We start from the raw sequence: 23800 nt of genomic DNA on the forward strand, positions 1-23800 counted from the left end.
AAAAAAAGTTTTAAAATTAATTTATAATTTAAATAAAATTTAAGTTAAATTTTAAAATTAAAAGTTACTTAATAAAATTTAATTAAGCTTTCAGAGAGTAAAAGAAAGCGTTTGGATTTATATAAATAATTTGATATAAAAATTTAATATTCATTCATGTTAATTTGTATTTTGCCTTTTGAATTATTAGATACCTTTCAATATTTTAAAACTAATTTTTGGAAAACAGAAAATTAATACATTTTTCACATAAATTTATATTTTTGATGAAAATATATTTAAACTTTTGTACTTTGAATATAATTATGTTTTAAATTCTTAAATATATTGAAAAATCTTGATAATAGTAATATAATTAGTGATTGTATTGAAAGGGAGATAAGAAAAATAAATTTCATGGAATAGTTATAATCCTTTATGAATTATGTATCTGTTTATTATTCATCCCAACATTGCCAGCCCATTAACAGAGCATCTAGACATGTGGAATAAAAATTAAATTCATTCATCTTTGACATTTTGCTAACCTTCAGTCATATATAAACCATAACTTCATACACATTTTAAAATTTTATCCTTTTAGAAGAATGTTTGTCAGAATGTGAGGATAGAAAATATTTTAGTTAACAGCTTGTTAGTTTGATTTATAACTTGTAAATATTTATTTAGACCAATGATCTGTGGCTTCCATGTCTTCTTGTCCCAGGTTGCAACATTCCGAATTTATCCTTGGGTCCCAAGTTGGGTCCCAGGTTGGGTCCCAGGTCCTTGAATGGGTAGGAATCCATTCAGGGCTCATGTCTGTCACAGTTGGGGGGTGGGGGTGGAAGGTCCCTCTGGTCCCCCTTTGAGTGCTGCCATCATCCCCTCTAAGACTTTAAGCTGCAGGGAGACCCTCCCCTGGCCCAATTTCCAGCATGTGGTCCTGGGCCATGAAAGCCTCTCCTCCTACCCAGGTCTCTAATTCTACACAGACATGGTAGTTTGGGTCATCTGAGGCACCTGCATATTTTTGGCCCCAAACGATACTTCATAAAGTGGTACCCAGAGAATACCCTCCTCCCAGAGTTCAACCTCCACCAGAGCTCCGGCTGCCTTCACATCCCAAGATGCAATGCTCTGCTGTCCCACTGGGGAGGGAAGTCCAAAGCCAGAGGGTATGGGGCATCACTGCCCACTTAGAAAGCTCTTCCTACTTCCTTTCTGTCAGACCTTATCACCCTGTTTCAGAGGGTGGAGTGAACATCAGTAACAGAATTTTCTCTTGCTTCCTTTTTGCTATAGTTGGTGGAAATGTCTCCCAGACTTTGTTGACAAATGATACTAAGATGTGTGGCCTTCATGGGGAGGTGACAGGTTGTCAGGTCACCATTCCGTGGATGGTTAACCCCATGCTTTCTCTCCTGGCAGGTCTCTTTTGGTTGTAAGTGACAGAAACTCAACTCAAACATGTTTACACAAGAAAGGACATTTATTGAATCATAGGGTAGTAGTAAGGGCAAAAGGGTGTTTAGGTTGCAGAAAGGGAGGAACCCTGGGGCTGGAATCCTGTCTGGACTCTGATCCCTGTTCAAGGAGGCTTATTCTCTCGGATGGGCCGTATCCACGTGATTCCAAACTGTCCGCCTCTGGCCCCACACCCAAAGTCTACCTGGGAGAAGCTGAGCTGCTCTGCCTAATTTCAGTTCAAGATACACTGGTTGGGGCACGGGCACACCCTGTCACCTGGAGTGCAGGGCCCTGTGACTGTGGCACTAAAGCCCCATGGGGGAAGGAGTTCCCTTAAAGGTGGTACTGTTCCCAGAAGGGAAGGGCGGTGTGCAGACAGAACAACCAGCCCCTCTACCCTATCCCACAGTTGTCACCAATCCCTCCAGGCCCACCTACCATTTCTGCCTGAAGTTTGGCCTCAAGACTGAGCCAATTTGCATGTAAGACCAGAGTATTTCCAGGAGAGTGATGACATCACAGAACTGGGGTTCCAGAAGTTGGGGATGGCTGAGCACTCCCGTCTTCTTTAGAATATGGAGAGCGGTGAGCTGGGCGGGGCCACAGGGTAGTCCATGAGGAAGAGGAGGCTCCTACCCAAACGACTTTGTTCTACAGATTCTCCCAGAAAGCCCTAGGCCGGCTGGGACCTGGGGTCAGAGAGGGATAGGAGAGCGGTAAGCTCGGGAGGGGAAGTTGGGGGTACACCTGCCGGAACCACTTTTTCCCCAGGGAACCCCAAGAGGGGCCTTCATGTGCAGAGATGGAGCTCCCTGCTTTCCGAGGTTCAGTGATACCTGTCTCTGTAGGACCCTACTGAGTCAAGGCAGAGCCAGGTTGCATGAGACACACTTATACTAAAAACTTATTTGTTGTTTGTCTGAAATTCTAATGTAACAGGGCATCCTGTAATTTTATTTGCTAAATCTGGCAGCTGTAGGGTGGAAGAGAGAGGCAAAAGAATGGTCGCAAGCTCAGGCTGCAATGGAGTGAGTCTTAGGAGACAGAATAAAACATCCGTGAGGAGACAGGCATCAGGGTAGCCATGTTGTCCAAGAAGCTGCCTGACTCATGAAGCTAGTGGATGGAGGAATCCTCAGGAACATACACCTAGTTTAATGGAAAGATACACACACACACACACACACACACACACACACACACACTCACACCCCTAGTGATAGAAATAGCCTCATTCTTTGCTTTCATGGCATTGATCATTTTGAAGAACGTAGGCCAGTTATCTTACAGATTTTCCCTCCATTTGGCTTTGTCTACTGTTTCCTCAAGATTAGCTACAGGTTATGCATCTCTGGCCAGAATGCTGCATAAGTGATGTGTGTCCTTCTCAGGGTGTCACATCTGGAGGCACATAATCTCTCTCTGTCCCTCACTGGTGGTGTTAATTTTGATTACCAGGTCAAAATACTGTCTGATTTCTCCACTGTATTGTTACTGTTTTTCTCATGCAATCAAGGGGAGATACTTTAAGACCATGAACATACTCAGTTCTTCACCAAGCTTCCCACCCCCTCATATTTAGCATCTATTGATGATTATTTCTTGCTCAAACCAGTTTAGGATGGTTTCAAGATGGTGATTTTCGAACTTCATGACTACCAACACTTTTATCAGTCAGCATTTTCTTGTCAAGAAGAGCTCTCCTTTAATCCCCATTATGTATCTATTTATCTATTACTGTTATGAACTCATGGATTCCTATCTCATTCAGTGGGTTATAATCTGTCACTATCATCATTTATTTTGATGGTCAAATTGTTCCAGATTACCTTGGAAACCATTATGCATTGGTTTCACATATATGATACCAAAAGCATATGCAACAAAAGAAAAAAATACATAAATCAGTCTTCATCAAAATTTACAAATTTTGTGTTTCAAACAACACCATCTAGAAAGTGAAAGGCGGAACTTCCCTGGTGGTGCAGTGGCTAAGAAACTGCCTGCCAATGCAGGGGACACGGGCTTGAGCCCTGGTCCGGGAAGATCCCACATGCCACGGAGAAACAAAGCCTGTATGCCACAACTACTGAACCTGTGCTCTAGAGCCCGTGAGCCACAACTACTGAGCCCACATGCCACAACTACTGAAGCGCATGTGCCTGGAGTCCATGCTCTGCAACAAGAGAAGCCACCTTAATGAGAAGCCCATGCACTGCAACCAACAGTAGCCCCCACTCGCCACAACTAGAGAAAGCCCACGCACAGCAACAAACACCCAACGCAGCCAAAAATAAATAAATAAATAAATTTATTAGAAAAGAAAAAGAAAAGAAAGTGAAAGGTAACCCACAGAATGTGAGGAAGTATTTGCAAAGCAAGTATCTGATAAGGTTCTAATACCCAGAATATATAAAGAGCACTTACAACTCAATAATGAAAAGACAAACAACCCAACTGAAAAAGTGGGCAGAGGTTCTGAAAAGACATTTTACCAAAGTTACACAAATAGCCAATGAGCATGTGAAAAGATGATCAACATTATTAGCCATGAGGCAAATGTAAATCAAAATCATAACGTGATACCACTTCACACCCATTAGGATAGCCTTGATCAAAAAGACAGTTAATAACTCTGTTGGTGAGGATGTGGAGAAATTGGAACCTCCATACATTGCTGATGGGAATGTAAAATGGTACAGCCGCTTTGGAAATCAGCAATTCCTCAAAAGTTTAAACTTTAGGTCACCATGTGACCCAGCAATTCCACTCTTTGGTATGTATCCAAAGGAATGGAAACATTTGTCCACACAAAAACTTGTACACGAATGTTCATAGCAGCATTATTCATAATAGCCAAAAAATAGAAACAACTCAAATGTCCACAAACCGATGAATGCATAACCATATTGTGATATATCCTTACAATGGCATATTATTCAACCGTGAAAGGGCATGAAATATTGGTACATGCTACAAGATGGATGAAACCTTGAAAACATTGTGAAGTGAAAGAAGTCAAACACAGAAGACCAGATATTGTATGACTTCATTTATATGAAATGTTCAGAATATGCAAATCTATAGAGATAGAAGGTAGATTATTGGTTGCCAGAGGCTGGAGGGAAGTGGAACAGACAGTGAGTGCTAACGGATATGGGGTTTCTTTTTGGGTTGATGAAAATATTCTAAAGTTGACTGTGGGATTGGTTGCACAGTTCTGTGAAAAATGATTGAATTGTATACTTTAAATGAATTAAGTGTATGGTATGTGAATTATATATTGTGAATTATATCTCAGTAAAGCTGTTACCCAAAAAATGCTGTCCCAGATTTGGCCAGTGGGTACCCCTTTGAGCTGGCTCTCATTTCTATTTGACATGCCCCAGCATCGTTAATTTTAGACTAGGAAAAACAAAAACAGAAACAAAACAACAGGAGACCCCCCAAAAAAATATATTTATAAAATAATACATGAGAGGAAAGAGAAACAGCCAGGAGGGGGGCAGTGAGTAAGCGAGGACATGTGGTTGCTCTCTCCAGATTCCCCAGAAGACTCTCTCTCCTGGGAGACCCTAGGACCCGCAGGCCTTCCTCTGCTCACCCTCCACTGCGTCTCCTCCCCTCTGAGGATGACGACCCTGCTACTCATCTCCTTGGTCAGCTGTCTCGTTGCCGTGAATCAAGCCAGCCTCATCAACCGATGTGACTTGGCCAATGTGCTGCACCAGGAGGACTTGGATGGCTTTGAGGGCTACTCCCTGAGCGACTGTGAGTGCCGTTTCCTCACACCCTCACACCCCTTTTCTTCTCCTCTCCCGGTCATGCCCTCCGTGGCCATCTTTCTTTTTCTCTCATTTGTTTTTCAAAGTCAAGTTCAAAAAGTAGCCCTCTCCAAGAAGCCTTTCCCAACATTCGATATTTGTTCCACGATTCTTAACTGCGCACTTATTATGTCCCAGGAACTACTTCAGGCGCTGGGGATACAGATATCAACACAGCTCCTTCTCTCATAGTGTTCACATTCTAGGGGAAGAGACAGCAAGAAAGAAACACACAAATATATGAAGTGCTTCCTGGTGGTGATAAATGCTATGCAGAAGAGTAAAGCAGTGGGGAGTGATGGGTGACACTGTTCTAGAGGGGGAAGTCAAGGAAGGCCTCTCTGAGGAGGTGACATTGAGCAGTGCTGAATGGAATAAAGGACCTAGTCCCCCAAACATCTGGCGGAAGAGCATTCCAGGTGGAGGGAACAGCCAGTGCAAAGGTTTCGTCCTACTCCATGGTAGAGATAGCTCCCTCTTGCCCAGAATTGTAAGGCACGACTGCCTTATAACACTCTCTCCTTTCATCTTGCTTTGTGGGTTTTTTAGGTACATATCTTCATTCTTATTCTATAGGCACCTTGAAGGCAGCCTCTGCATTTGAGCCAGCTAAAGGTCCCTCACTGGGTTTTGCACAGTTTCTGGCACACAGTAGGTGATCATTAAGTGCAGAAATCATGCATGGACAGATGGACGGATGAGTGGTTGTACTGATGGGTGGATGGACTGAAGAATGAGAGGAGAAGCTAATGGGTGTTTCTGGTCCACTAGCCCCATCTAGCCTCTTAGGCTTTGTTCCTTTCTTCTTTTTTTTTTTAAAAAAATTAATTAATTAATTATTGGCTGCGTTGGGTCTTTGTTGCTGCGCGCAGGCTTTCTCTAGTTGTGGCGAGCGGGAGTTACTCTTCGTTGAGTTGTGCAGGCTTCTCATTGCGGTGGCTTCTCTTGTTGTGGAGCACGGGCCCTAGAGTGCGTGGGCTTCAGTACTTGTGGCTCGCTGGCTCTAGAGCGCAGGCTCCGTAGTTGTGGCGCGCGGGCTTAGTTGTCTTAACCCCTGCACCACCAGGGAAGCCTGTTCCTTTCTTCTGATTCCTCGTCTCCCTTTCTCCTCCGTCCTCCTTGTCCCTCAGCTTGGCCCCCCGTCTAAAAACCCTCTTCTCCCTGTTCTAAGGGCTGTGCCTGGCTTTCGTGGAAAGTCACTTCAACATAACAAAGGTAAATGAAAATACAGATGGCAGCTTTGACTATAGCATCTTCCAGATCAACAGCCACTACTGGTGCAATGATGACAAGAGTCACACGGAAAACATTTGCCAAGTGGACTGTCAAGGTCTGGCCAGGGCCCCAGGGTGGGAGAGGTGAGAGAGATGACCAGGCTCTGCTCACGGGACTTCCCTTCCCACACACAGCCTGGAAACAACCCCAGAGGATTGGTTCAAGGAATCAGGGAATCCCTTTACTGAGCAGAGGGTTGACTCGTGTCCCTAAATGCCCATAGGAGGTTCTGCAGTGTGCTAGCAGGGTCCAGAGAAGCTCTGCACAGGCAGTAGCAGTAGAGCAGTGCAGCAGCCAGCATTTACTGAGAGCGTATTATATACTCAGTACTTTACATACATAGCTCATTTCATCCAACTTGCCGTGCAGTAGAAACTAGTATGATCCCCACTTTATTGGTGAGCAAACTGAGGCTCATAGAACCAGTGCTGAACGCCAAACTCGTGGCCCTGAAGGCTCAGCTCTCACCACCAAGTAGAGCTGCCTTTGGCTAATGGTCTGACCGAAGGCCAAGTGCAAACTCCCACCTCAGGGCTAATCCAGGAGGCTCCACAAGTCCGTGATTCTGTTCCCCATCTCCTCCTCTGTACTCTGAGTAATGGCCCTGGGCTCTTCACCTGAAGAGCCTCCCTCCTTAGGCAGGACTTTTCCTTCGTCTCTGTGTTGCCTCTTTTGGCATTTCCTTTCCCTAGAATCCTCCACACTTGGGGTGAACTACCATCCATTAGGAAGTATGGCAGTAAACAGGCTCAAATCTCAGACCTCCTGCCCCTCCTGCCCCCACCCCCCAACCATCCCCAACCTCCAGCAGCCATTGTACGGATGTCCAAATGGGCCTCTGAGGGGGAAGACTTGCCTCGTCCGGAAGTTCTCAGCCACTGGGTGGCACATGCCTTGCAGGGAGAGCCAGTCTTCGGGACTGTCCCCTGTGCTCTGACGGGTATTCTCTTTCTCCCTTTCAGAATTGCTGAGCCTCAATCTTCTTTCAAACATCAACTGTGTGAAAAAAATTGTGTCCGGAACAGGGGGGATGAAGAACTGGTAAGGGGGCCATGGTGGGACGAAGTTAGTGGGAGAAGCCTTAAGAAAGATGTAGTGACAGAGAAAGGGACAGTAGGCCAGGACCTGACCTTTTCTACAGCCTAGAAAAATGTGGGATGTGGCAGGGCTTGGAACTCCGACTTAGAAGACCTGGGATCTGGCTCTTCCTCTGACACTGTATTAAACAAAACTCTTTTGGTTGCAGGAACAGAGCAACTTGAGCTAGCTGGGGGAGATTTATTCTGAGAGGACAAGGTGTCTTGCTGAGCCCACACGAGGGGTGCAGCTGGGCCTCAGGAAGAGGGTGGAAGCAGGGCTGGAAACTTTCCTTTGCAGGTTTCTGCTTCTCTTTGTGCATTGGCTTCACTACTCCCTCTGCAGACCAGCTTTCTCTGCTCTACAGTCCACCAGACAGACTATGTCCGCCCTGAATCTATGGGCTAATGTCCTAAGCGACCATAGAGACTAGCTAGGCTCAGTCCCAGTCCAAGTGCCTGGCAGGGAGGATCTGATGGGTTCAGCTTGGACCCTGTGTCCCAGCTCCATTCATTCAGCTACAGGCATGGAAGAAATTCAGCAACATAAACACAGCTGCCACGGGCCCTCTCTACATAATTGGCAGCAACATTTTCTATAAAAAGTGTTGCTGGGCTTCCCTGGTGGCTCATTGGTTAAGAATCCGCCTGCTAATGCAGGGGACACGGGTTCGAACCCTGGTCCGGGAAGATCCCACATGCCGTGGAGCAACAAAGCCCATGTGCCACAACTATTGAGCCCACATGCCTGGAGCCTGTGCTCCGCAACAAGAGAAGCCACCGCAATAAGAAGCCCGCGCACCGCAACAAAGAGTAGTCCCCGCTCGTCGCAACTAGAGAAAGCTCGTGTGCAGCAACGAAGACCCAACGCAACCAAAAATAAATAAAATTGATTCTTAATAAAAAAAAAAGAACCAATCTTCTTTCTCTCCACAGGGTAAAATGGAGGTTGCACTGTGCAGACCGGCCACTGTCCTACTGGATGACAGGATGCCACCTGGCATGAGACAGGGAACAGGCCTGTGGTGGAGTCATTCCAGAACTCCTCTCCTCACTTGGGAATTTTTCATTTCTTCTTCCTCTTGCCTCCACCTCATGTTATTTTCTTCCTTTCCCATTTACAAATAAAACTGACCAGAGCCCCAGGAATAAATAGTTTTCTAGGGCTTCCTCCTTGTTCCTATCCAGGCCCAGGCCCCTGGTTCCTGACTGTCATTTGCAAACCAAGAAGACCACGATGAAGAATTTTCTATATTTTTGGAATTATTAAAGCATTCCTTGTGCAAAGAATGTGTTAATTTAGTCATGATTAATCCCAGGTATATTTGAGTACCTAATAGAGTATGAGTGTGCTAAGTACTAGAAAAAGGATGATAAATCTGTAAATATTGTTCATGAGGTGTTCATAATCAATCTGGAGAAGATTATGGGGATCTTCTCCATACACAGATAATGGATACAATGAATAAATGGATACATACAATGAACGCAATGGATAGTGATATGGATAATAAATCTATAATTATTGGTTTGAAACAGTATCAAGATCTAAGTAATTCCTCCAAAGTCAACAATTCTTGAAGTAAAAGAGCTCAGAAGTAGGTAATGGGTGGGGCTAAGTGTCTGCTATATTGAGGTGGAGAAAGTCGTGGTGGGGATGCAGAAATGTGCTGGATGATTTGGCGGTACTTTAGGAAAATGGGCTAGAAACCAGCTTTTTAAGAATTTCATACTAGACTGTTGATGGCTTTAATGTTATGCCTTGATTTGCCTATTTAAGACTCATGCAAACACTCAAGTCGAAGGATTGCATCTTTGGTGGTCATTTCTCACACAGAGTCGGGAAATCTAAGTTTTTAAAGTTCAGTGGATAGTCAGCGCTAACTACTTAGTACTCTAGTCTTCTCTGGGAGTTTGAAGATGAAGCCAGCTGCTGTAAAGATGTCCGCACCATTCGATCCTGTAAACTCACACTTTGGACTCTACGCTAAAAATACACTTGAATAGAAACGCTAAACTTCAAAACTTCTGGGCGCGCGGGTTGCGGAAGGGGAACTAGAGGCAGAGGCAAGCCCGGAGTGGGAGGGGCGAGGGAGAGGTCCGAGCACCGCCCCCGTCCCACTCCCACCGAGCTGGCTCCGCCCCTCAGGCTCCCATTTTAAAAAAGCGCGGGCGCGCGTGCGCAGGCGCAGTCCGCTTGCGCCGCGAGCCGCGCACGCGCGGTAACGGTAGAATGGTGGAGTTGGTACCTGTTGCGGTTCCCGTCGCGGGTGACAAAACCTTGCTGGTGTGGGAGCTGAGCTCTGGACCCACGGCCGAGGCCTTGCAAGTGAGCCGAGCCGGGGCGGAGGGAGGGGTGGAGGAAGCCGCCCCGCGCCCCAGTAACTGGGCGCCTCGGGGTACTGCTTCAGCACCTCATCTGCCTGTGGTCTCCGCTGAGAGGAATCTTAGTTCTAGAGCCGACCTGAGCAGTCAGCTCGCTCCCAGAGATTTTTGAGAGATAGTTCCCAACAGACGGCATTGCCTCCTAATGCTTCTCGAAGCTTAGGATTTCAGAGGGAAACTTGTTCATAAAATGAGAAGTGTTTGGAGTTGCCGGCTCACCACAGTTGCCTGTGGCGAAGGGCTGGGGGAATATAAGGGAATGGGCGGTTTGTTTTCCTGGGCGTGAAATTTCCTGCACTTACTTAGCATGGGACCACCCTACAGCATTCTGTGTTCACAGTCTTCTCCCAGTTTGGCCTTCTGTATTCGGTCCGAGTCTTCCCAAACGCAGCAGTGGCCGGTCCTGGGTTCTATGGCATCATCAAGTTTTATTCAGCAAGGGATGCCCACAGAGCCCAAAAGGCATGCGACCAGAAGCAGCTTTTCCAGACATCTCCAGTGAAGGTGGGTCCAAATGTGGAATTCCTCGCTCTACTGGGATGAAGTGCTGAATTTAAAACTAATAGGCCATCGGGAATTCCCTGGCGGTCCAGTGTTAGTACTCTGCACTTTCACTGCTGAGGGCCCGGGTTCAACCCCTGGTCGGGGAGCTAAGATCCCAGCGGCGGGGGCGGGGTGGGGGGGGGAAAGGCCAGCGTTTGTACAGCACTGTGGTGTACAGAATGCTCTCAGATTCACTGCTCCACTGATCCCCCAGTTCCCCAGATCTTTCTTTCTTTTTTTTAGATGAAGAAACTCGAACTCAGGATGGTTAAGTGACTTACTTAAGGTTCATGACAGTAAAGGTGGACACTAGAGGCCAAACCCAAACTTAACTGATGTTAAACCCCATGTGATTTTATGCTGCCCCTTAATTTAAGAAATCTTCACAAGAGTCTTCCTTCTATTTACTTTTATGTGGATTTCAAATGTGTGAGGTTGACAAACGTTTTTCATTAATTAATTAATTAATTTACTTATTTATTTATTTTTGGCTGCGTTGGGTCTTGTTGCTGCGCGCTGGCTTTCTCTAGTTGCGGCGAGCGGGGATTCCTCTTCCTTGTGGTATGTGGGCTTCTCATCGCGATGGCTTCTCTTGTTGCGGAGCATGGGTTCTAGGCACGCAGGCCTTGGTAGTTGTGGCATACGGGCTTAGTTGCTCTGCGGCATGTGGGATCTTCCCGGACGAGGGATCGAACCCGTGTCCCCTGCATTGGCAGGCGGACTCTTAACCACTGTGCCACCAGGGAAGTCCGGAGCTTGAGGAACTTTTGTCAGATGTAACATAAAGGAGGCTTCATCATCACTCTCAAACTGCCTATTCAGAACTCCCTTCACATTCCAGAAAATGGTTAAAATATTCTCTCATGCATTGTAGAAACCTTATTCCATATTAACATGCCATCCAATCTTACTTGCCCAGAATTAACATTTCATTATGTGCCTCCATTCAGCCACCATTCCTTTTTCAAGGACCTTTTCAATTCCTCTGAATAAGTGAGTGAGGCTTAGATTTCCAGACCTTTCCCTTTATAATTGTGTGTCTTCTCTGATTGGCTTCTCGCTCTGGCTACTTCCTACTGACCTTGCTGCCTGTTCTCACCCATATTTCTTTACTCACTGAGTTCACCTTTATTGAATCTGAGAACTCTCCTCAGATGTGACTCCAGGTACACTACCTCCCACTTCTGTACCCTGTTTAACACCCTCTTCAATCCTGTACTCCCTGGGATTGAAATGATTTTGTGTCAGGCATTCTTTTGTTTGCACACCCTGCGACCATTTCACATAACCACTCAGATATTACAGATGGTCCTGGAAAGATTATGAAACAGTTACTTGGTGTCAGTTGTGAGTAATGAGTTGTTTTCTCATATTGGACATTAAGACTATTGCATAAGCTTAGGTTCTGAGATTTTCACAGCATAAAGCTAGGCACTGATAGAATGTTCTACAAGTCACTGTAGAGTTGAGAGGAAAGGGCATTCGTATTAGATTTCCTTATTTAATGCAGAGCCTTAGTTTACTGCCCACACGCCCGAAATTGTTACTACTTTAATTATGCGTTCTTTTAAAATTTTATTTATTTATTTCCGTGGTTGCACCGGGTCTTAGTTGCAGCAGGCAGGCTCCTTAGTTGTGGCTCGCAGTCTCCTTAACTGTGGTGTGCGAACTCTTAGTTGCAGCATGCATGTGAGACATAGTTCACTGACCAGGGATCGAACCAAGGCCCCCTGCATTGGGAGCATGGAGTCTTAACCACTGCACCAGCAGGGAAGTTCCAATTATGTGTTCTTTTATTCATTGGCAGGTATACATCTTATCTTTTTTCCCCTGTAGTTTTTATAAATACAGAAAAGATAATAACATCTTAAAATAAAATGAAGGAAAGGCCTAATGTATCTGAGTTTTTCTCAGTAGCACAAAGGGATATGTTTGCCAGCAAGAACTGTGGCAAGGTTATCCCAGATGTCAACTGTCTCTACTACCCAGGGGCTCGGAGCCCTTCTGAAGCTTCCTAATTGTCCAGGACAGCTCCATTATGACTCACCGTACAGGGCCTAGCCTCCCATGCGACACTCAACATTTAAAAATTAGTCTTCATTTCTCCTTCCCAGCAGGCAGCTTCAGTTGGAGGAAATAATTTCATTTTCTTATGTACTCATTCATTCACTCAGTGAACAGACCATCACTCCCCTATTATATGCCAAGACCTATGCTTGTTTCTGGTAACAAGGAAAGAATAATATACGGTTCCTTCAAGCACTTAAGGAGCTCGTAAACTAGTGACGGGGAAGATGCACAAACAAAGAATTAACAATGCTTTGACTTTATTTGTATTATTTGAATTTTTATGACTGTATTTATATACTACACACTGTTCAAAATGGAAATAGACATTTAAGAAAGAACTAGTGATGTAAAAACTCCACAGTAATATGTAAGTTATTGAGAGAGTTAAGACTGGAAATATTTGCACTCTCAAAGAAGCTTGTTAATGCAGATGAACCTCTAATTCTTTTGGTTGCTTTATTTACATTTAGAGAGGTATACGTATTCCCTCTTCTAACAGGGGTTAGTAACTTGGGGAGGGGGTGCTACAGATTAAGGTCCTAATTCAGTGGCAGGTCCATCTTATCTCCTCTTCAGCTCGTATTCTCAAGCAGGAGCTACAGGATGAGACGACTGAAACAGTTCACTTCCTTTGCTTACCCCCAGCCCCATAATAGGCTTCTGCTGGGCTTCCTTGGTTGCTTTCATCATCACTTTCACCACCAGCGGTCAGGGAACCTTCCGGTTAATCAGGGGCCCTGGAAATGATGCGGAAAAGTACTGACTTAAAAATAATAAATAACATTTATTTAGGGCTCACTGTGAACTCATTGCTTAAAATGTGCTACTTAATCTGCACAGCCCCTTTATGAAATTGGTATTGATAAATCTCAGGTATATCCAAAATAAGCCTCTATGTAGGGTTGTGATATTTTTAGGTCTTTTATGTCTTTAGGTTCGTCTCGGCACCAGTAATAAGGCGGTTCAACATAATACGCTTGCCCTAAACAGCTCCAGATGCCAAGAATTGGCAAATTACTACTTTGGTTTCAATGGGTGGTCAAAAAGGATCATCAAGGTAAACTCTGTAGACTTTCTTTAACTAACCAGACTCCTTTCAACACTGAACTCCTAGACTTTAGAGGGAAGAATAGAACAGGGCTATGGGGAGGAGATGTGAGAGACTTCCACATGGAAGTATCTGAGCATTGGCCTGCCACCTAGAATTAGTGATAATCTCAATGACTTGGATGGTGGTGTCCATAATTTTCTCCAGTATTTGTATGGTATATAATAAAAAATAGTTGACCATATCTAATCATTCATTTGCAAGTCTCACTTGATTTTGAAGCTATAGCATACCTAAACTATTACCTGGGGTTGCTGGAGTTTAGTTTTTATTTCTAACAACAGAATATTTTGAAGTCTAGCCTTTAATTCAAAATCCTAACAGCTTCAGGATCTTTCTAACCTTGAAGAAAGGGAAAAGGAAGATATTGGGACACCACTTCAGAAGCAAAGCCTCAAGTTCTTCTGTGCTTTAGAGGTGGTGTTGCCCTCCCACGAGTGCAGGAGTCCTGGAGTTGGCATGGCTGAGGAACCTTTGGATAAGATGGAGGAAGGTCTGTTTTCCAGTATGTGTGTGTATGGGGAGGTGAGGGAGTGGGATTTCTCTTTTTTCCTTTCTTTCTGAAACTCAACTTTTCAGATACATCATCACCTTTTCTAAGCAACTAAAGCCCTGGGCAGAATTATTCTGCCTGACAATACAGGTTTTTATCTTAGGCAATACCTGACAGCACCTTAAACTTTAGAATTTTAGAACTGACTGCCTGCCAGGAAGCTTAGGAGGAGGGAAAATTAGTTAGTTTTTGTGGGTTTTTTTGGTTAATAATTTGTTATGTGCTAAAATAGTCCTTCAAATACAGATGTCTTCTGGCCTCCAGTTATCCCAACAAAACCATTGTCTAAAGATTGAAATAAACTCTTGTGTAAATGTTCAGTCCTTTGCTCCCATAGAAGGGCCTGAGCGGAAAAAGTAAATATAGATCCCTAGAAAGGGGATTCCGATTGGTACTGAGTTTTTTCCTAGAATCCATGGCACTTGGGCTTAGGGTTTTAAGTCAGAGGCAGGGCTGTTAGCGAATGGAGTGGAGGAGGCTCCACCCTCCACCTGAGTGGGTGATGGTTGAGGAGAGGCCAGATCATCTGCACTACCACCAATCTATCTCACTGTATGAATCCAGCCCTTCACGCACAGGAGAGCAGCGTCTGTAGCAGTGTAGCCTCAGCTTGTCCACTTGAAATCTGTGTGTCATATGCGATTTGTGCCACGTTCTTGGTTTGCATTTCCCATCGAGTATTTTAGGAACTTCCAGAATCTGAGCAGTAAAAATGTGCCAAGCCAGGGTATACCTACAGCAGAGACATTCAACTGCACCCCACTGTATTGCCTGCCCTTGATCACTAAGATAATGATCTAAGAATCACAGATGCATTTTTAGTTCTAAACACATTACCTAGAAATCAGTTATTCAGACAGGCATTTTAAATTCATCTGTTTTGGTTGGATTTAGGGTCATTATCATTCCTTATGAAAAGGAAGGTAACCCAGAAGCTCGTTATTCAGAATGCTATGACAGATGCATTCCAGAAACTGCTGATTGTGGTTTTAGGTAAGACCTTTCTGATTGTCCTTGAAGTACTTCAGTTTCAGTGAGCAAATAAACTTATTTGAAAAGTTAGTTAGATGGGACTTCCCCGGTGGCGCAGTGGTTGAGAGTCCGCCTGCCGATGCAGGGGATGCGGGTTCGTGCCCCGGTCTAGGAAGATCCCACATGCCGCGGAGCGGCTCGGCCTGTGAGCCATGGCTGCTGAGCCTGTGCGTCCGGAGCCTGTGCTCCGCAATGGGAGAGGCCAGAACAGTGAGAGGCCCGCATACTGCAAAAAAAAACAAAACAAGTGAATTGGATGAAAATAATGGTTATCTAAAACATTACCTATTCTTTCATTCACCAGATGCTTTCACAGCAGCAGTCTTAAATTTGTTCTTTGTGGCATTTATGAGAAAAACGACAGTGAATATTATTGTCCCCAGTGTTTAGATGTAGAATGACTTGCCTCAGTTCATACAGAAAGTGTTTGGTCCAGTTCTTCCTCAATTGCTTGCTTCTCATACAGAATAGTGTAGTGATTATAAGCCTTGGACACCTGTGTTTGAGTCCTAACTTTGTCTCTTAGATTTATTTGTTGTTGTTGTTGCAATTTTAGGTTTTTCTAGCCAGAGACATTTGAAGGTGTTTAATATCTCTAAGCTGCAATTTCTTTATCTGCAAATAGGGTTAGTAATTCAGCTTACCACCTAATGGGGGATATTGTAAGAGTAAATGAGATGATGAATGTAAAAAGCTTAGAACTATGCCTGAAACATAGTAAGTAGACAAAATATATGGACTATTATCATTGTTATTTTCTTGTTGAACAGTTTATTAGATTATGTTTTTGGAATCAGTTTAATTTCAGCTTTCATTTCTGATATATTGGGTGAATATGATTCTTATATAATTATCGGATACGTTTCTGTGAGCCTTGAAAGTGGTCATGCTACTGAATAGCGTTGATTGTGTTCCCTATCGAGTTATACAGCGGTGAGAATGTCACAGGCTGTGCCCAAAGGAAACTTTATGATTAGCAGATTCCCGGAACAGAATTGCTCCCCTGCTTCACAGCGCTGCAGGCTTAGAGACTGAGAAATCCTAGCTAAGTTTCAGAGACCTTATTTGCTTGTAAGAGTTGACCCTGCATTGGTCTTGGCCTTTCTGCCTGGGCAGTCCTTCCAGTGAAGTTTGACTTCCCTGGTCATCAGGCTGAATCTCCACCAGCTGTCAACTCTGGGTAACAACCTTTAAGAACCAAACTAAATGTCTGGGTTGTTTGTCCTTAATATGCCAAGGTACTCCTTATATGTACTCAAAACTCCTTAGACCAAAAAGCCTGGTGGCTCTAGCTTGCCTTGAGGAAAGCTGTATTGTCCAAAGGGTACATGGGCCAGTTTCTGCCAGTAGAGGGTTCAAATGCTCTCTGTCTCTGTCTCCAAAGCTTTGTTCATTGTATCTGGTAGAATTTTGGTCCCAAGGAGTAGGCACTTGCCTTGCTTCTAACATGAAGTATCTATTATAGTCCAGTGGTATCTATCCCATGTTTGAACTCACTTTGACCCCCACTAATGCCTTCCTATTTCGTTGTATTGTGATTGAACATTTTTGTTTCCACAGCTTTTAATTCCTATGTCATTATTCCTTAGTTCTTATTTGTAAGATCATAAAGGTTTTTGAACCAAAGTTGATACTTGTTATATATTTTTTCACAAGTAATTATGATAAAAACGGAAGTGTCAGATGAGGGAACTTCTAGGAAAATGCTCTTATTTTCTGCTTTTGGAAGTCAAAAGAATGTCTAATTATTGGGTGCTACCATTGTATACAGGAAGTTTTAGAACAAGAAACCTTGTGAATTGATCCTTGTTAGCTTTATTTCAGAAAGTGGTAAAGTAGCTCTGGCATATAGACCCTGCAAAGAGGCCACAGATGCTAGAACCGAAGAGGAGCTACAGGATTTCATTCAAGTATGTGGAGATAAAAACTCAAGGGGTACACAGCCAGTGTAGCCGTAATTCAAAACACCCAGCAGGATTTGGAAGACTTTGGCATGTCTACTCAGCTCTGTCATCCTTAGGAAAAGGTGAAACTGTGAAACTGCTTTTGAGGCAGGGAATTTCTAGGACTTTTCCAAGTCCCGAGCCTTGTCTCTGGCCCCTTATTTGAAGTTTGGAGAGCAGGATTGAGGGCCATCAGTGTATGTCTACAGTTGTGGACACAGGAGAAGACACAGGCCTTTTAGAACTCCCCTCAAATAGAATTGCAGGGATTTGGGAACAAAGTAACTATGGCCTTAAGTGTGATTATGCTACAGTGTTTAAAAACTATTCATGCCGGGCTTCCCTGGTGGCACAGTGGTTGAGAGTCCGCCTGCCGACGCAGGGGACGCAGGTTCGTGCCCCGGTCCGGGAAGATCCCACATGCCGTGGAGTGGCTGGGCCCGTGAGCCATGGCCACTGAGCCTGTGCGTCCGGAGCCTGTGCTCCGCAACGGGAAAGGCCACAACAGTGAGAGGCCCGCGTAATGCAAAAAAAACTACTCATGCCTTTCAAGTAAGGTATATTACCCAGCTCTCAGCATCTCATATATATCCTGTGTTAAATATTTTGCCGAAGAACCTTACTGTAAACCAATTATATGAATGCCTCAAATTAGGGATTAAGTTGTCAACGTAATTTCTAAAAGAAAACATTAATGTACTGCATATAGGATTTTTATTAAAAAGGAGCAAAAACTGTGTTTCATGTCATTGAGAGCTGAATTTGGGGCTAGATTTCTGATGATTTAACTCACCCCAATGTTGCAAAGTTTGTTCTGAAGGGAAGAAAGTAGAGAAAGAAAAGGTGGTTATGTTCTGAAAAATGTAAAAATTTTGAAAGTTTTTCCTGTACAATATAATTATTTTAATTCGATTTAAATCAGTCAAGGAAACTTCAGACGTATCCATGTTTGGGCTTTAAGAAGTCTAGCTTCCTGTGAAATGTGAGAGGAAAGGATTCCGTATTGATACTAAAGATTTCGGAAACCTGATTATAACAACAGATCCATTCCTAAATGAGGCCAATCTTGGAATCAGTTCCATTTAGAAACCATTATGTGCTAGGCACTGGAAATAAGATGAAGCTCCTTCTCTCTTGGAGTTTAGGTGTTAAAGGTGTACCAGACAATTAAAAAGGACTAAAATCAAATAGATTATGAAAAGGACTGTAAAGAAAGTAAATAGGGTGCTAGTTACAGTAGTTCAAGAAAATTACTTAACATGCTGACTTTAACATTCGAAGTGTCTTCTCCATGTGTGCACACAGGTTTGACCTCTGAAAAGTGACACTGTAGTTTTTTCTAGATTAATGGCTCTGTTGAGACAAGGTGGGGTGTGGGAAGTTTGCCCATGCTAATGTAAAGGGCCATTCACTTGGTTTTAGACTCTCTTTCCCAGAATGAATTGCTCACCTGCCCCAAACCCCTCCTACAGAAGTTCTGGAGTCATCACTGATTCAGTGGTAACCCCTAATAACAGAGTGGTGAACGAATAATGAGACGTGAATACTGAGAGTTTGGAGGAAATGGCAAACATTTTATTTTATTGTTTTTTAGTTTTTTAACATCTTTATTGGAATATATTTGCTTTACAATGGTGTGTTAGTTTCTGTTTTATAACAAAGTAAATCAGTTATACATATACATATGTTCCCATATCTCTTCCCTCTTGCGTCTCCCTCCCTCGCACCCTTCCTATCCCACCCCTCTAGGTGGTCACAAACCACCGAGCTGCTGTGACAAAGTGAGAGAGTGGCATGGACATATATACGCAACATTTTCGAATAATTGTAAGGTGTGTTCCCCTCCCGCCACCCAACTGGTGCTCATTTTGCTGGTCAGCAACTCTTCTTGTCAGCCGTGTGGCCAAAGGGAGGAAGAATGTGTCTCAGACTTCAGCTCTGAGGAGGAAGAGTTCAGATTGCCAGAACTGGATTAGCACTTTTGAATTTCCCAGAATGCTACGTCCTGTGGTTTCCTTGGGAAGCTCTGCATCCTTCCTAACCCCTCTCCACCCCTGGGCTGCTGGAGTTTGGGGCCACTGGGGACTGCAGCCCAAATCCCGCCTCATTGTTTGGGGCCAGGGAGGGCAGGGAGGGGTTGGGAAGAGGGCCCGGCAGGAGGTAACTGTCGCCTTTGCAAGGGGAAGGATGGCTTGGGCCCTGCGGACTCTGGGCAAAAGGCCCACTCTGGTGGCGCGGATTGGATCTCCGCACTAACCTAATAAAGGTGGCGTAACTACAGATGTCATAAATAACGGGTGGAACGTTAGGCGGGGGAGGGGCGCGCGGTTGCTAACCTGAGCGCTCGCGTCGGCGCTGGCATAGCGGTTCAGCTCGGACACAGGATGTGGCTCCGGCTCCTCACTGGCCTGGGTCACTGTGCCTGGGAGCCGCCGCACGTTATGTCCCGGCTACGCCTTTGGTTGCCACGGCTCTTCCTCACGTGGCTAAAACTGTGGCTTCAAGTCCAGGCAGTTCAGCCTCCGGAGTGGGCCCTGGGCCCCGTCCAGGTGACCCCCAACCCCCCGCGGCTGACAGAGGCTTGGTCTTCATACGCCTCAGACCCCCCTCCCAAATTGCCCCATGCCCTTACACCCCTGGCAGAAGCCGAGGGCTTTAATTACTTGACGTCCTGGTCTCCATTCGAGATGTTGGCCCCGCCTCATCAGGAGTTGACTGAGGCTGAGGCTCCATACGCGGACACGGATTCCGCGAGTGTAGTTTTCTCTCCAGAGCATCCTGTGCCGACAGTTTCTCCTCCAGGTCAGGATCAAGCTCAGCTTCTGCAGCGGCCCGATGTCACTGTTAAACCTGTGGGTCTTGCACTGATCGTAACTGCAGCTTTCACTAATGAGCTTGAAACTCCTCCACCCCAACAAGAAACCTCGGCTCAGTCTACAGTGTCCTCTGAGCAGTTGGAACCTTTGTCAGTCTGGCAGGAATTTTCAGAGCAGCATCCAGTCCCCTCTGAAAATGTTGAACTTTTTCCAGTTCACCAAGGAGCCCCAATTCAACCACCATACCCCGAGGTGACATTTCCAAATCCAGAGCAAGTTCAGGCTCACCACCCAACTTTGATTGAGGTCACGATTCAACCATTGGACCTTGGACTGACCAGAAGGCCAGAACCCACTAAGGAGGGTGAACCTTCTCCAGTCATGCAGGAGACCTTAACCCAGCCTGCAGAACCACCTAAGGAGGTTTTTGTAGCTCAGCCTCCAGTATATCACAATTCAATAGTTCCAACACCACATCAGGATCACACTGAGCCTCCAACATCACCCAGTATCACAGTTAAACCTTTGAACCTGGAGCTGACCACAACTCCAGAACCTACTACAGAGTCTGAACATTCTACAGCCCGGCAGCAGACTACAGCTCCCCCTCCAAAACACCCTGAGGTGACGCTTGCACAACCAAACCTGTCTCAAGTCACAGTTTCACCTGTGGACCTGGGAGTTAACGTATCTCAGCAACCAAGGCCATCTGAGACGGTTCTTTTTCCTTCGACTCAGTATTCAGTATCCACAGGTCTTCCTGGTGTAAGATATACCCCAGAAAAGAAGCAGCCAGGGCAGAATGCCACCACAAACATCAGCATATGTGAGCTCTGTACCTGCAAAAATGAGACGCTGTCGTGTGTTGGTCTCAGCCCAAAGCAGAAGCTCCACAGAGTGCCTGAGCCAGAGCCTAACGCCTACAACGGCACCTTCACCATCCTGTAAGAATCGCCTTTCCTCATTTGTTCTCTGCATCCTGCCTAACAATGCAGTCTTTCTTCAGGTCTTCCTGGGCCCTCCTTATCTCCCCAATCCACATTGACTGACTTTGTGTTTCCAGCTTTTGTTTGTCAATGATTCCTTATCTTCATTCTTCTTACTATTTTTCCCTCTCCTTCAGTCTTGTAATTGCCCTTATTTTTTCCTTCTCCATTTCTTACCCCATTATTTAATCCCTTAACATCTACTCTTCTCCCATCTTTACTCCATCCTCTTTAGAGCAACATGTCCCTCTCCCCATCTCTTTGGTGGTAATACGACAATGTGGTTAAGAGTAGAGATTCCAGAGCCAGACTACCTGGGTTTGAACCCAGGTCTGTCATTTATTAGCTTTATGACTACTCATCTGTAAAATGGGGATTATGGTAGTCATCGTCTCACAGGATGACTCCTATGGCTGCTAAATCTCCCAATGACTCCAATCTCATTGGGAGATTTAGATGAGTTAATATTGGTAAAGCTCTTCTGTCAGTGCCTAGCATATATTTTAGTGTTAGCTATTATTATTATTCAGTCCCTCAGTTATATCTAGAACTCATCTTTGTCCTCTGGCTTTCTATATGTAGCACCCATTTTGTGCCCAACCCAGGGCTAAGTACTGTGGGAGCCACAGAAGTACATGTCATTGTCTCCAGAACATGACAATGACAAGTGGGAAGAAAGGGGATATGCCTTAAAAGGGGGGTAATATATAATTAAGTATTAAGAGAAATACAGATACGTGCTGTAATTCACCAGAACCTGTAATCACAGGGGTGTGGAGGTGACAGAAGGCTGCATGGATAAGCTAAATCTTTAGCTGGAACTTCAAGATTGGCTGTGATTTGTCAGAAAAATAATAGGCAGTACAGTCTAGGCAAAGGTGTGACTGCAGGGATGATCAGAATTTAATAGATTAGTCTGGCTGTAAAGAATTGGGTTAGGCAACAATGAAAGATAGGATTATAAAATATCTTGACTATTGGCAATGGGGGTTTGAAAGTTATGCTGTGAGATATGGGGAGCTACTGCAAGTATTCAAGCAAGAGAGACAAATGATTAAAGCAAGAGGCTGATTTTAGATTTCATATGTAGAGCGACCTAGAGAGGAAAGCTTGGTTCCGGGAGACCAAATAGAATGCTTTAGCAAAATCTAGGAGTAAAGTGAGAAGGGGCCGAATTAGAGTGGTTGTGATGGAAGTAGAAAGAAAATCTTGAGAGTACTACAGAGGAAGACCTGACAAGATGTAGTAATTGACTAGAGTTGGGGGATTGTAGTACAGCAAAGAGAAAAATCACATGTGTTGAGGGGCAGAATGATGGTGGTATAACAGGTGGAAATACAGCAGTTGGGAAGCAGAGTCAGTTTGAGGGAGATGAGTTCAGTCTTAGGCATCTTTTATTGGTGAGCATAAAGCAACCAGAAGGCTCTGTTTGAGTGGAAATGTCCCTCAGGCAGATGGGCAGACAGGTATCCGTTTTGACTTATTTCTGACTCCCGTGAAAAATGTGCTTATAAACTGAATAGTTCCATTGTTGCTGAGGGAAGAGGACAAAGGTAAAGCGAAAGATTCAGTCATCCACTGAGTTAGTGGTTCAAACCGAACCTCAGGCATTTAACAGCTTCTTTTAAACATGTCTAATTCATGGACACATTCTCACTGTTTAAAAAAAGAAATGTGACAGAAGTATATAGGATAAAATGTGAAAATTGCACCCCACCTTCCCTACCACCAATAAGGTAACTCCTGTTACTGTTTTGATGTGTGTCCTTCCTTCCGATCTCTTTCCTTTGCATTTTGTTCCCCTAATGAGGTAATAACTTTACTCCTTGTTCAGTGACTTGTGCTTTTCCCTAGGCAATATGTTTAAGAGATATTTTCGTATTAGTCCCTCTAATGTCTAATTGCCTTCCCGTATCCTTCTAACACCTGGAGAGGTTCTGAGGGCACTGAGCCAAAGCTTTGGTGTTGCCTGCCATAGGATTTCTTAATATTTATTTGCTGATATTGATAAATGTTTGCCATTTTTCTCATTGATTTGTAGGAGTCATTTTAGACACATAAGTGATTTTGGAAAAAAAGTAATTGGCATTATGTATCCAAGAATTTGGACAGATAGGAAGTTCAGGTTCTGAGAAGATGCCTCATTGTTTGTGCCAGTGGCCTCACAGTATGTTTTTATTAATTGTGCACACTGGGAAGCTGGGAGGCTGTGGGAATTAAAAACCTGGTCTTTTCTGCATTTGAATATTCCCTACATGATTCTTTTCCTTATTCTCTACATTCTTTTTCTACCTATTCAAGCATATGAACTGTGTTTCTTCACAGAAATTTCCAAGGAAACTCTATTTCTTACATTGATGAAAGTATGTGGAAGGCATACCGCTGGGCTGAGAAGCTGTGAGTATACTCTCCCCAAATATGAATACAAAAAGCTAACTGCATTGTAAGATCCTTCTTGGTCCAGAATTTTGAGGTCAATACCTGTGAGCAAAGGTACTTCCCCTTCCATATCCCAAAGCAACCTAATGATTGAAATTCTATGTTTATTTTAAAAATTAAATTTGGCAGGACCTCTTGAAAATCAGTAAGAGACAATTTAAACTTATTTTCCATTATACAAGTAATACATGATTGTATTCTCAATATATAACAGTGAAATAAGAGGTATAGTGAAAACCCTCCTTTTGCCCTAATCCCACACCCACTACTTTGAGTTTAGTATTAATCCTTCCAGACTCTT

General features: G+C 44.3%; 4 protein-coding genes across 15 annotated transcripts in view; 3 read left to right on the forward strand and 1 right to left on the reverse strand.

The window, feature by feature from the left end:
* Positions 1 to 2052: 2052 nt before the first annotated feature.
* On the forward strand, positions 2053 to 8855 carry LYZL6 (lysozyme like 6). The gene is made up of 5 exons (XM_004275698.3): positions 2053 to 2165; positions 4993 to 5220; positions 6445 to 6603; positions 7511 to 7589; positions 8561 to 8855. Exons 2-5 carry the CDS (start codon positions 5082 to 5084, stop codon positions 8628 to 8630), a joined length of 447 nt encoding a protein of 148 aa, XP_004275746.3. The 5' UTR covers positions 2053 to 2165; positions 4993 to 5081; the 3' UTR covers positions 8631 to 8855.
* Positions 8856 to 9832: 977 nt separating this feature from the next.
* Positions 9833 to 23800, forward strand: part of RDM1 (RAD52 motif containing 1) — a 75196-nt gene continuing 61228 nt past the window's right edge. For 2 of the 3 annotated variants that reach the window (XM_049701624.1, XM_049701623.1), the window contains exons 1-4: positions 9838 to 9953; positions 10334 to 10513; positions 13557 to 13679; positions 23386 to 23457. In XM_049701624.1, coding sequence (XP_049557581.1) covers positions 9858 to 9953; positions 10334 to 10513; positions 13557 to 13679; positions 23386 to 23418 — 432 coding nt within the window. In that variant the 5' untranslated portion in view covers positions 9838 to 9857 and the 3' untranslated portion in view covers positions 23419 to 23457. Of the gene's footprint in view, positions 9954 to 10333; positions 10514 to 13556; positions 13680 to 14054; positions 14224 to 15177; positions 15277 to 23385; positions 23458 to 23800 lie in introns of all 3 variants that reach the window. The other variant, XM_049701622.1, reaches the window with a different exon arrangement.
* The window catches only part of LOC101287365 (leucine-rich repeat-containing protein 37B-like), a 127941-nt gene continuing 117050 nt past the window's right edge, over positions 12910 to 23800 (reverse strand). Inside the window, exon 12 of the mRNA XM_049701621.1 lies at positions 12910 to 13339. Within this exon, the coding sequence (XP_049557578.1) occupies positions 13245 to 13339 (95 nt within the window). The 3' untranslated portion in view covers positions 12910 to 13244. The remainder of the gene's footprint in view (positions 13340 to 23800) is intronic.
* Positions 19643 to 23800, forward strand: part of LOC101269366 (leucine-rich repeat-containing protein 37B) — an 84709-nt gene continuing 80551 nt past the window's right edge. For all 10 annotated transcript variants that reach the window (XR_007473319.1, XR_007473318.1, XM_049701613.1 and 7 more), the window contains exons 1-2: positions 19643 to 21018; positions 23386 to 23457. Coding sequence is in view for 8 of the 10 variants with exons in the window: in XM_049701613.1 (XP_049557570.1) it covers positions 19643 to 21018; positions 23386 to 23457 (1448 nt within the window). In the remaining 2 variants the exon portion in view is untranslated. The remainder of the gene's footprint in view (positions 21019 to 23385; positions 23458 to 23800) is intronic.

The sequence above is a fragment of the Orcinus orca genome, chromosome 19 (assembly GCF_937001465.1).
Source record: "Orcinus orca chromosome 19, mOrcOrc1.1, whole genome shotgun sequence".
Lineage (NCBI taxonomy): Eukaryota > Metazoa > Chordata > Mammalia > Artiodactyla > Delphinidae > Orcinus > Orcinus orca.

Coding starts and splice junctions, on each gene's coding strand:
- LYZL6 (XM_004275698.3), top strand. CDS start 5,082: ATGACGACCCTGCTACTCATCTCCTTGGTCAGCTGTCTCGTTGCCGTG. Junction 5,221..6,444: donor GGGCTACTCCCTGAGCGACT/GTGAGTGCCGTT, acceptor CCCTGTTCTAAG/GGCTGTGCCTGGCTTTCGTG. Junction 7,590..8,560: donor ACAGGGGGGATGAAGAACTG/GTAAGGGGGCCA, acceptor TTCTCTCCACAG/GGTAAAATGGAGGTTGCACT.